Source organism: Gymnoscopelus microlampas, assembly GCF_963454915.1.
Source record: "Gymnoscopelus microlampas genome assembly, chromosome: 14".
Lineage (NCBI taxonomy): Eukaryota > Metazoa > Chordata > Actinopteri > Myctophiformes > Myctophidae > Gymnoscopelus > Gymnoscopelus microlampas.
In genome coordinates, this window is record NC_139951.1 from 29,705,792 (window position 1) to 29,719,950 (window position 14,159).

Below are 14,159 nucleotides of genomic sequence, written 5' to 3' on the forward strand. Positions count from 1 at the left end.
ATATGATTCCTATATTGTCAGGGAAAGATTGGACCCATTTGAGAAAGTAGTGCCTAAATCAAGAATCCCAGTGATGCGGGCAAAGAAACACTCTCCAATTGTGTCAAGATATAAACAGGTTAATGACCACATATCTGTGGTCATTAACAGAAATACTAAAACTACCCAGCATAATACAAAGCCAGTAAGTGACAAGTCCAAGCTCAAACCCCACAGTTTAGCAAAAAACCCAGGCAAAAGCACCAGTGTTCAGATAGGGAGAAAAAGCGGCGTGACACTCTCGGGAAACCTTAAAAACAAACATATCAGTAACCAGGTAGCCAGCGCTGTGGAACAAACCCTCCACAAGAATGGGGAGTCAAAGTTAGCCGAGGGAATGCCCAGTGACAATGAAGAAAGCAGCAGCCACAGCAGCACATCCAGAAACACTTCCCCCACCTCCACCTCTACCACCAGCACCAGCACCATCACCACCACCACCACACCGTCAAGGTCCGCTAGAGGCGTGAGAGCCGAGGTTGAGCAAGCCAGCATTGAAAGGAGGAGCAGGAGGAAGAGTAGGCGGACTTGCGGAGGGAAGGAGCAATACGAGAAGGAGGAAGGGAGTCAGGTTGATCAGCCAATCACGGTTCCTGTTGCGGCAAACAAGACTAGTTTGTAAACCCTTTCTAAACACTTGCTTAATCTTCTATCTATCTTTCTCTCTGAGATGCATGTAGCCGTTGTGGGTGCCTTTGTGATGTGACGTTCTAAGTGTAGTTGTCACTTCTTCCTGTCATTCTCTTCGTCCCTGTCTTGTGCTGTCTGAATTGGGCATAGAAGCCCTTCTTAAAGATGCAGAATGAGACATGTGTGGCACAATCGACAATAAGCCATATTTGTCGTGGACCAAACAAAATAAAAAGAAAGAATGTTAAGTAGAGTAAAAGACAAAAAGAAATATGCTAAGATGTTAAAGCAAGGGAAGGGATAGGTCATTTTAAGAAAAGAGTAGCAGTAAACTATTCTAACAAATTCATTCACAGAATGTAATCAATATATTCAAAAAGGCACTAATGTCAGTATAATCTGTTTACTCTGAACTGAACAAAACCTAAAAATCTGGTTTAGATTGATTCACTGTTAGAATAGAGAGCGCTTAAAAATCTCATCCGCTGCCTACAGTATCTTAACCAAGCATGGGTTGCTTTTCACTGAAGCCTGCACACCCTGCTTTGCCACAATGGACTGTCAACATCACTTTGCTAGCACGCCCAGTGCATGGGGCAACTCAAGAGTAGAGTCAACAGTATGTAATCCATTTCCATGACTAGTCCAGGTTTGACAGGATACCACACGCATGTCCAGTTCCAATAGAAAGCCCATGTGGCTTAGACACACTGATTACCCAGCACCACACTACACAACTTAATGAAGATAGGAATGAGGCATAGATGTGTCAGACATGTGATCTTGTGTCTGTTCTGGTCCGCTTGCCTGGTTTGTATATATTATCTGGTGGTACTGTTGTTCTCCGTTAACACTGTGAAAATAATTCAAAGGCCCAACAAGCAAATCACATGTAAGCCAGATGACCCATAATTACATTGGTCAGTGTCCCCAGGTCCTTCACCTGTAAATAAGATAACAAGTGAAGCAGGTTTACATGTAGTTTCAAGTTGTGGCAATGAATTGTTTTTATCAGCTGTGAGATGTGTTGCTTGATGGTAGATTAATAGATAGTGAGAATGACATTGTATAAAAAACTCTGTAAACTCTTACCACTACTACTACTACTACTACTACTACTACTACTACTACTACTACTCGACATCAAATATTCTAGCATGTGCAGTTTGCAAATGTATATTTCATTATCCCCTTTCTGGCCTCTCTGATCTTAATAATTATATTTACCTGTTAGGTCTTTGCTATTACTTCCCTATTGTATAGAACAATATTTTTTTCAATCAAAAGTTTTAATGCGATCTAGTGAAGTCGAACGTCTGAAATCCTATAGTTTAATTATTACAATACTCTTGCATCCTGACCTGAGGACTAAATACCTTGAGATGCTTTATGTTCCCTATGGACCGATAGACTCGCATCTATACCTCAGTATGTAGCCTACAGTACAGTAGTTACTATCCAATCTTGAATCAGTGTGGCCAGAACAGGAATTTTTAGAGTCCGTTTTCCAGATATATTTATCTTCAATACAATATAATAAGTGATAGAGTCAAAACTGGAACACTGAGCTGAAGTTGGTCCTTTTTTTGTTTACTCTCCTGCTGGGTGAGTTAAGAGAATCATATCAAAACATGACTATGAGGCCAAACATCAGGGCCTCTGGTTATGCAGTCGTCATTGGTGAAGCTAAGTGGATTTTTAAATACATGAATGAAGACAAGGGTAATTTAGAGTTAGCACAAGAAGACTCTAGAAGTCTGATTGTAGTGACACGGTTTTAGTAGCACTAGAAAACTAAGACCTGACTTGCACACAGTTGCATGCTGGTGTCATGTACCGAAAATAGCAATCTACAAGCTCACAAATGATTGCGACACTCACACAACACGTTGTGAGCTTGACGATAAATCATTTTGGTGTGTGACTGCGTGCAACCCAGTATAAATCATGGGTAAGAAGTGGAAGTGTCAAAACTGGGTTGAGCGACCAGCTGGTTTCAAGGAAAAGTTAGCTAAGCGGCTATGGCAGAATGTAGAGCACACTCTAACATAAAGGGGGTGCAGTACACTGGAGGTACATAAAGTACAGACAGTACACTGTAAAATCCAGGGTTTTACTTTCACTCTGTTAAATTAACACATCTTAGTGAGTATGTATAGCTTTTGTTTTGCCAGGGTTGAAGAATGTATAAAAAAAAAGAATGTAAACAGTCCCCCTCCCCTCCAAAAAAAGCCACCACTTCAGTTCACAGTTCCAGTCATTTGCTCCGAATTTATTATTCATCATTATTCTCCACTGTGGCAATCTGACAACGACAGCCATTTTGCACTCCTATTTGTCTAGACTTGAGGACGCAATATGGCACATGCAAAACAATCCCATACTTGAGTTTCTTTTTTACCTGCTGGTTGAGGTGTTTTAACAGATTTGTCACCTGACCCCCTTCCCCTCGAACCATAGGCCCACAGAGTCCCTGTGAGAGAACAGACCTCCGCATGGCCATAGTGGCTGATCACCTTGGCCTCAGCTGGACTGGTGAGTGTGCACACATGCATACCGTACATAAACGCACACATGCATACATGGCACATTGCCTATTCTCCTCTGCATCTTTCTCATCTCATACATACCTCTCTCTGTTTATATTTGTTCTCGTCGCTCTCACAGTTATAAAATGTAAAAGTAATACAATTAATGGATTTGAAATTAAAACATATTGTAACCCAGCGCTGGAGTAAATTCAATTCAATTCACTTTGATTTTAATCTTCTAAATGGAAGATGGATTATGGTTTATGACAGAAGGTCTCCTCTATTGTTTGACACGCCAGCCTTAGCATGCCTTCAGTGTAGAAACTGTGAGTAAAATCCACTTAATGAATTCAGCTCTTAGCTGAAATTGTATGGATTAGGTTGTCGATCATAGATTGTATAGTCTTTGCTGCCATCTAGTGGAGTTATTATGTAACGATTACTTGACTCAGCAACACTGCAGTGGCAGATGCATTTACATCATGATGCAAAATGAAATTCTGCAAAACTAAATAAAGATAAAACATCTACAAATGAGTACACATGTAACACTATACTGAGGGCACACAATGAATATCACAAATTGCATTCTCACATTGATCCTGGCATTTACATTGTATGCAGTTTAATAATATTTGTAAGAAACCTTTAACTATTATAACATTCAAAGTTTGCAATTGCCAAAGACGTGATTGCATTAAATTGCATTGTGCGCACGGGTGAAAAACACATCAAGGTCTCATATAATGTACAATCCAATGAATCGTGTTGAGTGTGGGCGTACATGGTTGCATTGTTGCCTACCACTTATCGTTGCCTGTCACTTGTCAGTGAGTGAGTGAGTGAGAGAGAGTGAATGAGTGAGAGAGAGAGAGAGAGAGAGAGAGAGAGAGAGAGAGAGAGAGAGGGAGAGAGGAGAGAGAGAGAGAGAGACTAGGTAATTTGTGTGATATGGGTGTGCCCTCTGCAGTGTGCCCATCCCTGTCCGCCTGCACTGCAGTAACGCCCACGCATGTTTGAGTGAGTGTGTGGGTATGTGTGTGCACTAGCATGCATAATTGTATGCGCACAAACGTGCACAGACTTCTTTTAGTATGAGCGTGTACGCACAAGTGAGTGAATGTGTGCGTGTGTGTGTGTGTGTGTGTGTGTGTGTGTGTGTGTGTGTGTGTGTGTGTGTGTGTGTGTGTGTGTGTGTGTGTGTGTGTGTGTGTGTGTGTGTGTGTGTGTGTGTGCGTGCGTGCGTGCGTGCGTGCGTGCGTGCGTGCGTGTGTGTGTCAGGGTATGTCCATCCTGTATCCCCAGTGTTGTGTTGTGCATGTGAGTATGTACTCAGCACAGCAGAGGAAGGGAATCTAATCTATATTTAATGTGTGCACTGTGCTGCTATTGCAGAGCTCTAGTGGACAAGCAGGCAGTGCACACGATTGAAATGTGTTGTTTATAACCAATGTGTTCTACAGGACGTATCTAGATACTCTATACCACTATTTTACGAAGATGTTATTTCTAGACTAAGTTCATATACTTACAGACTGTATGTAGGAAATTCCTTGAAGGATATTTTTCTAAATTACTATTTGGCCAGCAAGAGTGTTTTTGTTTTTTTAATGACAAACATTATGGCATTATTACTAAATGAATTAAATACCTTAAATTATAGCATATTTTATGACCAAACAATGTCCAACATAAACCTTGGCATCACCCATATCCTTCTGTCCTTCACCTGTTTAACCATTTAAACCCTCAATACTTCAGTATCGGTCTATACGCGATAAAAGCAGATTTTCTTAGCATGTCCGCCTATTTTCTCAGAATGTTTGCCTATTATAACATGCCAGAATAGGGGCGTTAGGTTTCATGTCGTTACAGCTTCAAGCTAATGTGTATATCGGTGCTGGATCCTAACCAGTCATGATAAGGATGTCTTTCCTCTGCATAATACTGAACACCATTTTATCCTGCCTTACACACAGTGAGCTTTTTTGGGAAGTGGGGTGGGGGTTGTTACCATTAGCTTCAGTACAAGAACACCTTATTCTGACTATGTTAGCAGCTAAATTTATCCCCCGAGCTAGACAGAGCCACACATTTTAGGGCGTTGTTTATTTGTTTGTTTGTTTGTTTGTTTGGGGGGTGTTTGTACTGATTTTCTGCATGTTGTTTGTTGCTTTTTGCAGAGCTTGCCAGGGAGCTGGACTTCTCTGTGGACGAGATAAACCACATCAGAGTGGAGAACCCCAACTCCCTGACGGCACAGAGCTTCATGCTACTGAAGAAGTGGGTGCATAGGGATGGTAAAAATGCCACAAGTAAGTCGCCTGTACGCGCGCGCGCGCGTGTGTGTGTGTGTGTGTGTGTGTGTGTGTGTGTGTGTGTGATAGAGTCTGTGTGTATGAAGGCTGCGGCTGCAGTACTAGTGCAGTAGCCACACCCTAGTCAATAAATTAAAATGACTAGTGCCGCCGGCTTGGCAAATTCCTTGTAGATCTCTGTCTGAGATACAGGTCATGTAGTATGTGCATCTGTGTTTGTATGAAATCACTGCTGACAAGAATATGTGATATTATAATATATACAGCATTGTAGTGCTTTGTACTATTCAACATTTTGTGAAATAATAGTTCAATAATAATGTCATTATACAGTAATGATATTATATTAAGTCTCTCCCCCTCTCTGTCTCTCTCTCTCTCTCCATAGCGGATGCCTTAACCGCAGTGCTGACAAAGATCAATCGGTTGGATATTGTGACTTTGCTGGAAGGGCCCATATTTGACTATGGTAACATTTCAGGCACACGGTGTTTTGCCGATGATAACGCAGTATTCCTGGATCAGTCCGATGGTAAAGTGTAGCCCCACCCTATAGCTGAATTCTCTCAGTCTATCTCTCGGTCTATTCTTCCTTCACCCCTCTTTATTTCATCTCTCAGCCAGATAGACAGACCTGTCTTGTGTACACAAACGCAGAACCAATGAGGCTTGACGGTCCAATACGAGATAACGGGCGATCAATGCTTTTCTGATCCAACATGAGCTGAGTTAACCAACCAAAAAGTAACAAACCGTTATCAGATTGAATTTACTCCCATCGTATCACAATGCAATCTCTCCAGGAGTCCCACTTATTTACTGATATGGGGCAATTACCACTCGTGCTCATTGGTAAATTAATGGCAAATTGTGTGATTTTGTCTTTCCTTTTTCTTTTTTGATGATGATTATTGATTTCAGTATTATTATTGATTTAATCATACCCCCTTTAGCTTTCTAGATTTACTGCCACTTTGTTTGTGACATAAATTGAATGCATTGTACAACAGGAAATCCTAGACAACACTGGGGGGGCATGAGACGCTGGATAGAGTATTGCCTGATTCTTACTTGGCTGCGCATCATGTCACACACTGAAAATATTAGATCTACACACTCACAACACGTGCTGTTGTGAGACACGTTGTGGGCTTGTAGATCTGCTATTTTCAGGGCGTGACACCGGTGAGCAACTAAGCATAAATTGGGCTTTTGTGTGACTGTACTGTAATGTGTAGAATATACTACCGCATGATGCTTCAGCAAACGCAAGCCTTTGATGAATTGAAACTCTGTCCCATCTGGTGAGCTGTTTTAAGGCTAGGAAGGCACGTTTCAGATGGGTTGTGGTTTTGGTTCATTATTTGGTCCAATAGTTATGTTTATATGTATGCCATTTCACAAATTTGAAATTCCTACTGCCCCTGCAGCTGTTATATCTGTATTCATACAATTTGCATCCAGTATGGTTGTGAGATACGTGAAAACATGATTATAACAACCAAGTTACTATATAGTAGCTTGTTCGCTTAATGCACTATGGCAAATGTCTTTCTTTCTTTCTCTTTCTCTCTCTCTCTTTAATGAAAATGTTTTGTGGTAGCTGACTTTCTCTAGATAGAGTGAGAACCATTTCAGAGAATTACATTTGTCCACCACACCAGATAGATTAATATAAAATACACAGGCTTTTAAAGAGATTAGGCCTAGATTTAGAAGGAGACAAAATAGCTAATTGTCTTCATTCACCCTGATTTGCAAGCTCATTAAGGAAAATCAAGAGTTGACCGATGCACTACTATGTAATGCTCCTCAGATACCTTTATTAGAACAATCCTGTCGGGGATGTTAACATCGCCTTTTATTCTAATAAATACGTGGAGCATTATATAATGTGTGGTCAATGTCTTGATTTTGCAATGTGAACGTCTCAGCCCAGCTTCTAATAATATGTTGTACCTATAATTACTCCCAGGCTAATTAAAAGTGTTTTGGTTTTTTTATGTTTTTATATAGTCAAAATCTAGGATGTGGCATCCCAGATTGAGTCTGATCTACTGCAGGTTAATTGAACAAAGAAAACCACAGTGCTTAAATCGGTAGTTGAACACGGCCTGAGGCTTTCACACTGGCAGACTACACATGGCTCTGAAGTGGGCCTCACTGTAAGGCAGGGTTTCTCAAAACCACCGTAACACTATGGATCATTATTCTTCCTTTGAATGGAGCAAAGATGATCTTTGTGCTGAGGTGACTTAAAAGTGAAATCCTGCCCGGGATCTTGACAGACAGACAGAATAATATAGATAGCATGGCTACGGCTTTGTGTCAATGGCAGCCTGTTTAACTGCTGTTAGCGAATGACAATACACTCTGACCACTTAAAAGGGACGGATCATTCTCAACACATCTATGAGTGTAAATGGGGAAAGCAAATCTTGTGTTCCTTTGTATATATATTAATATCCTCTTTAACCACTTATATCCTTTATACTTAGTTGACCGGGGTTCCCCAAGGGTCTATCCTTGGCTCTACACCAAATCTCTTCGCCGAAAATAGCCGATCTACAAGCTCACAACGCGGTGCGTTCCACAGCACTGTGGGCTTGGAGTTCGGCTACTGTTCACCTATTTTCTCTGAATGTTCGCTTTTTATGACATACCCAGAAAAGGGACGCTAGGGTTCATGTGGTTAAGTAGCAGAGGATATGGTAATGTTGTGTGAACAACTTTATTGCACAAGACTTAATGCCTTCCAGACAGACAACCATGGATGTATTGAAAGCATCGCACCTTTTTTGTTTTAAGTGTGTGGTGTATAGTTCTGCTTCTATCCCACTGCTGTCAGCTGTACTGTACCTGTCATCTACTGGGTTCCTCCGAACCTCCCTGCCTCAACGCTGCTTCGTAGCTTCTCCTGCTTTAAGACCAGTAGACTCCCCTCCTCCTTCTCTCTCATCCTCCTCTCTTAACTTCTGCAGCAACACCCACTGTCACCCAATGTAAGCTAAGGGATACTAACCTGTACTAACCAAAAAGTACATTATTTACAACGCTTGTAAATAAGAAATGACGGCGTATGGATCCGACTGGCCGTACTGTAGCTTCTCCTGCTGAGAAACCAGCTCCCTGCCTCCACCTCTTCCTTCTCTGTCCTGACTGTCTACCTTCTAGAGCGACTAAGCGACAGCTAACTTGGTTGCTATACCGCTTGGATTCCACTTGAAGCTATCTTCACAGTGGTGGCTTCCTGTTAATTGCAATGTCTGCAGCTTCTAAACCATTCAACCTCCATTCCTGACCACTCATTTCCTTCATCTATCTTGTATTGTCAATCATGCAGTTATTTTTTTCTCCTTCCCCTCCCAACTCCCAAGTCTTGTCTTAACAGTTGTTCCTTGTCTGTTCTGTTTCTACCACACCCATCTTTTGTGAACTAGCTGTGATGCTTGAAATAGACCCAAAGGCTCTTAGGTCTCCTACCCTCCAAACGTCCCACACTGCTCTCCCTCTTTCCCCCTCCTCTACTTTCGCGGACCACCCTTCCCCAACCCCTGCTGCCCGTCCCCCCTCCCCTCCCGATCCCACGCCTCTCCTGTATTTTACGCCTCCCCCGTATTTTACGCCTCCGCCATCTCCCCCTTACCTAACTCCTCCCTCCTCCCTCCCTCCTTCTTCTCCCCTCCCCCCTCTTCCTCTGCCTTCTCCTTCGTCCTCTCTCCCTCCTTCTCCTCCGTCGTCTCCTCTCCCTCGTGGTATCCCTCCTTACTTCCGTCGAGATCGTACGGTTCCGGAGGTCTATATCTAATAGAGGTCTTTCTTAGCTATGCTGCTCTTCTCCTGCCCACTGCTGAACTCAAAACCAATAATAATTAACCAACTAAACCGGCATCAACTCTGGGCTGCTCTGTTGCTTGTGTTGTTGATATCCACGCAGCGATTATTTGAACACACTTTTAACATGGAGACAAATGAAGACCTGCAAGCTGTCACCTCATTTGATCCCATGTCAGTGCTTGTGGCCATGCTTAGCACACCAACCCAATATAATACATTTATTAACTATAAACGGTGCATCTAAGACTGATTAACCCATTTAGACCAGGAAAGAATCTGAGTCTTTGGGCTATTCAAAAATAGTGAACATTTGTGCAAATCTTTGAATATGTATATATTTTGAAAACAAACATTTGTAACTCAAATCTTTGCTTCTGGGGATTCTACAAATGTCTTCTAAATCCTGAAAAACGTATGTTGCTATTAAGCAAAGATTTGAGTTACAAACGTTCCTTTTAAAAATATATATATATTCAAATATTTGTATATGTTCAAGATTTTTCAAAAATAGCAGATCTACAAGCACGTAGCGCGGCACTCAGTGCAGCGCTACAAGCTTGTAGATCTGCTATTTTTGAATAGCCAAAGTATAAAATATGGATAAAGTCGTTCCTGGTTTGAATGGGTTAATTAATGGCACTATAGCTTTGGAGGTAGAGCGGTCGTCTGGGAATCGGAAGGTTTCCCGGTTCGATCCCCAGTTCCTCCTGGCTTTGTGTTGAAGTGTCCTTGAGGAAGACACTGAACCCCTAACTGCTCCCGATGAGCATGGCACCTCCACCCATCAGTGTGTGAATGTGTGCGTGAATGGGCCAATGTAACGCACATTGTAAAGCGCTTTGGAGAAAGTTGCTACATACAGTAAATATGTAGCACCTACATGTATATAAAATGCATAATTTTTCATTTCGGCGCTGTCGGTTGGAAACCTTGTACGTCCAAAACCATTCCTTTTTTATTAATGTTTTAAAAGCATTTAAAATTAGTGAAAATAGCTGATCCACAAGCTTGTTTCACTGCTTTTGTGTGACACTCTTGTATGATGAATTAGGGCATACATTTAACAAAAAAAAACATTAAAAGTTAAAATATGGCGATACAAGGTTTCTGCCCGACAGCAACAATGTATTAAAGCTATTCAATCCGGGAACACATAATGTGTCATTTTAGATTTTCAGCTATAACCATTATTCTATACTTTGGACTATTCAAAAATAGTCAAGCTTTGAGCTTGTATATCTCCTATTTTTGAATAGCCAAAGAAATCTAAAGTGACACAGATGCGTTCCCGGATTGAATGGGTTAAAGCCAGTGGATCTGTATCAGTATGTGAGTCATTTGGCTCGCTACAAGCCGGGTTGATTACTGATGAACACTAATTACATTTTGGGGACAGGCCTGGCTGTCAAGTGAAACATAAACAGGACCCTTTTGTTTTGGTATCTGAACCTTTGCAGATGCCAGATGACCTTCAGTAGTGTACATTAATGTTTACAGCGAGCATAAATAGAATGCTCGCTATCTTGAAATCTGTTTCCATCTTTGCTATACTCCCATTTCTGTTTCCCTTGTGATGTGGTCGGTGTAGATGTGTACTAGCACTGGTTCAGAAGTCACACTGCAGTCTTCCTAATTATCCTAAAATATCACGTGGATGTATTTGAACATAATGTGACAATAGGTTTATTCAGTGTGACTTTTGATCGACTGCCGGCAACCATATAGCAACCATGTGTGTGTCTAGTCAACTGTCAGCTCTCATCTCATCCCTCCACCACCACTGTACCCCCCCCCCTCCCCCTCCCTTTCCTCTACCTTCTCCCCTCCATCCCTCCCTCCGTCCATCCAGGTTACCAGAGCATAGATCTTGAGATGCAGACCCCCACAGAGCTGAAGTACACGCCCCCGACCCCGCTACATTCCGACGACTTCTTTGGCGAGGACAATGCTAGCGCAGACTCCCCTAGTAGGTTGACCCCCATTAGGCCTAGTGACCTCTCCCTTGCCCAGACCACCAGCAGCGGCCCGGCAGAAGAGGCTGCCAGAGCCCCGGAAGCACCCACCGTGGTGGCGGAGGACACGTCCCTCGACGCCAGAGGGAGGAGGAGTCAGGGCGAGGCCACCGCAGAGGAAGACACGAGACCGAGTCAGGAGGCCGCGGCCCCGTACCAGCGAGCGGATAACGACCGGAGGGCAGTGGAGGCAGGGAGAGTGGAGACGCGGGGACGAACCCCAGAGGCCCCAGAGGTCTTTGAGAAGGAGCCCGAAGCGGAGGTGATCGCTTCCTTAGAAGAAACGGGAACGGGAGAGGACCAGGGAACACCCGTCGGAGCGGACCAGTCAGCCTTGGACACCACCGGTCGGTCGGAGAGGAGAGAGGAGGAGTCCGGTGGTGGAAGGGAGGAGGAGGAAGAAGAGGAGGAGATGACCCAGGAGAGGCTACGGAGTCTGCTGGAGGACATAGCGATGGAGGAGGGAGGCTCAGAGGACGAGGAGATGACGGAGGAGAGGGTGATGGCCATCCTCAGTCAAGTGCAGCAGGCAGAGAAAGACGTGTGTTCAGTTTCAGGTTGGCATGCCGACAAGACCGCCGATGGAACGCAGCCACCGAGCCCTGGCACTGAGAGAGTGACGTCGCATGGAGGAAGGTAGGACAGCGTTTACTCTTGTCTGCCATCTGCCTATCCACCTACGCAGTACAATCTTCAGCGTTACTGACATCTGCAAGGACATTTGTTTACTTGCAGATGTTTGGTAGTCCAAGTCTTTTATGCTTTTTGCACTGCTGGCACTTTGCTGTCTGAATACAATACACAGAATTCTCTGCAAGCAGTTCTCTGTCAGTTGTTGAGTTGAGTTGCTTCTGATTTTCGCTGCTTCACCGATATAGAGAGCATTGACGGATATGCATTGATCATTACTCCCACCGATAAAGACAAGTAGATAAGGTTGAAAAACGGAGTACTCCTTTAAGATAAGTAGTACCCCTACATGTTGTTTTACTTTAATTGCAACTGTCACAAGTACTCTAGTTCTATTCATAATTTGCTGGGATGTCATTGGTTATTGCATTGTGTTAATAGCAGTTAGTTAACATTTGAAAGAACTTGTTCAGAAAACAACTAAAACATGTACGTATAACACCCCCTACTACAGCTGCACACCAGTCACCGCACACACCATAAGCAGCATACAGTACTAGAACAGGTGATGAGTAGTATTAGGATGGTCTAGTTTGAGTTTTTGAGTATGAGTTTATTAAAAAAACACACAACACACAAATCTATTTAGTCTTAGTTAATGGCCTGGATCAGAACCATACCCCACTAACCCTGAACAAAGTGGTTTTAAGTAATCTCATTAACATTAGCATCATTGTCAGTATAAGTAACCCTGTGAAGAGCTGCACCATGATACTCCTCAAGCCATTGTCTCAAAAGCCTGTATTTATAACTGTCCCAAATGGCCTGTGTAACATGTTCGTTTGGACCGTTTTTATTTATGTTCCTTGTTGTATGTAATTGCATGTTTTTCTATGGACCATGATGAGTCTTTAATAAAGACATTCATTCATTCCCCCAGCTCTGACAGTGCAGCAGACAAGGCAGAGGCGCAGATAGACAGACAGGTGGACAGCAGCACAGCGGGACCAAGCAGAGGTGACAAGGGCGAGGAGGAAGGACATCAGTCCCAGCACAAAGTCCAGGTGAGCGAAACCACCACCTCAGTTCATGTAGGCCTACCACTGAGAGAGAGAGACCACACTCAGGACTTTACTGTGTACTTTATAACAGGGCAGAATGCCTTCCAATTGGTTGAAATGGTATTCTTGGTATTTGCTGGAATTGATATGGAGATATCCTCATTTGCTATATTTAAAGGCCCAAACAGTGACACAAATGTAAATAAATAACCGCATCACCAAAAGTACAAAATGGCATTCTCTAGGTGATTGACTTAGCTCAAGAGGACTAATACTGTACTATACATAGATACTGTATACAGATACATTTTGTTTAGTATTTAATAGGTTTTTTTACATTGGCAATGTTGGTAAACATTTGAGTAACACTATTTTACACTATTTTAGTGTAAGAAAGTTACAAATTACATAAAATATTTCCCATGTAACAATGAAAGTCTTTAAGAATGATGTGAATATAACCCTCATGTATATGTTCAAAACAAGCCAAGATTGGCACACTAAAAGAATATTGCATGAAACTGCCAACACACACACACACACACACACACACACACACACACACACACACACACACACACACACACACACAGGGGGACTAAATGTACTGTATGGTGCTGGGCTGCGTTCATCAGGAGGATGTTATGCAGTCCAGTTCTGATGACGAGATGACCGTCACCACCAAGGTGTACCGCAGGCGGCTCGTGCTAAAGGTACCCGGCCCGGCGCGTGTCCGCTAGGCTAGCGCGGGTTGTGTTTGCTGCAGCAGAGAGAAAGAGATGGGAATCAGAGACGTTTTTTATATATGCGTGTATTACTGTATGTTGTTGCTGTCAGGTGGAAACCTCATGTGTCCAAAACTGTTACTTTTCAGGATTCAAATTCAAAAGTAGCAAAAATAGAAGCTCTACAAGCTCAAAACGCATCCCATCACGACATGTTTTGAGCATGTAGATGAGCTATTTTTGCTGCTTTTGTGTGACATTATAGTTTAATTTACGAAAAAACTTTGAAATCCGAAGATACCAGGTTTCTACCCAACAGCAACGACATGTGCTTGAGAGGAAGTATGTGTGTTTTCATGTATTCAAGTCTAAAATA

The 14,159-nt window shown here is 42.7% G+C and overlaps 1 protein-coding gene across 6 annotated transcripts in view; it reads left to right on the forward strand.

Annotated features, from left to right (window-relative positions):
- Positions 1 to 14,159, forward strand: part of LOC311060627 (ankyrin-1-like) — a 134,262-nt gene that overhangs the window by 113,177 nt on the left and 6,926 nt on the right. For all 6 annotated transcript variants that reach the window (XM_084078864.1, XM_084078865.1, XM_084078869.1 and 3 more), the window contains 6 exons: positions 3,130 to 3,204; positions 5,384 to 5,515; positions 5,907 to 6,050; positions 11,205 to 12,003; positions 12,938 to 13,061; positions 13,694 to 13,771. In XM_084078864.1, coding sequence (XP_083934990.1) covers positions 3,130 to 3,204; positions 5,384 to 5,515; positions 5,907 to 6,050; positions 11,205 to 12,003; positions 12,938 to 13,061; positions 13,694 to 13,771 — 1,352 coding nt within the window. The remainder of the gene's footprint in view (positions 1 to 3,129; positions 3,205 to 5,383; positions 5,516 to 5,906; positions 6,051 to 11,204; positions 12,004 to 12,937; positions 13,062 to 13,693; positions 13,772 to 14,159) is intronic.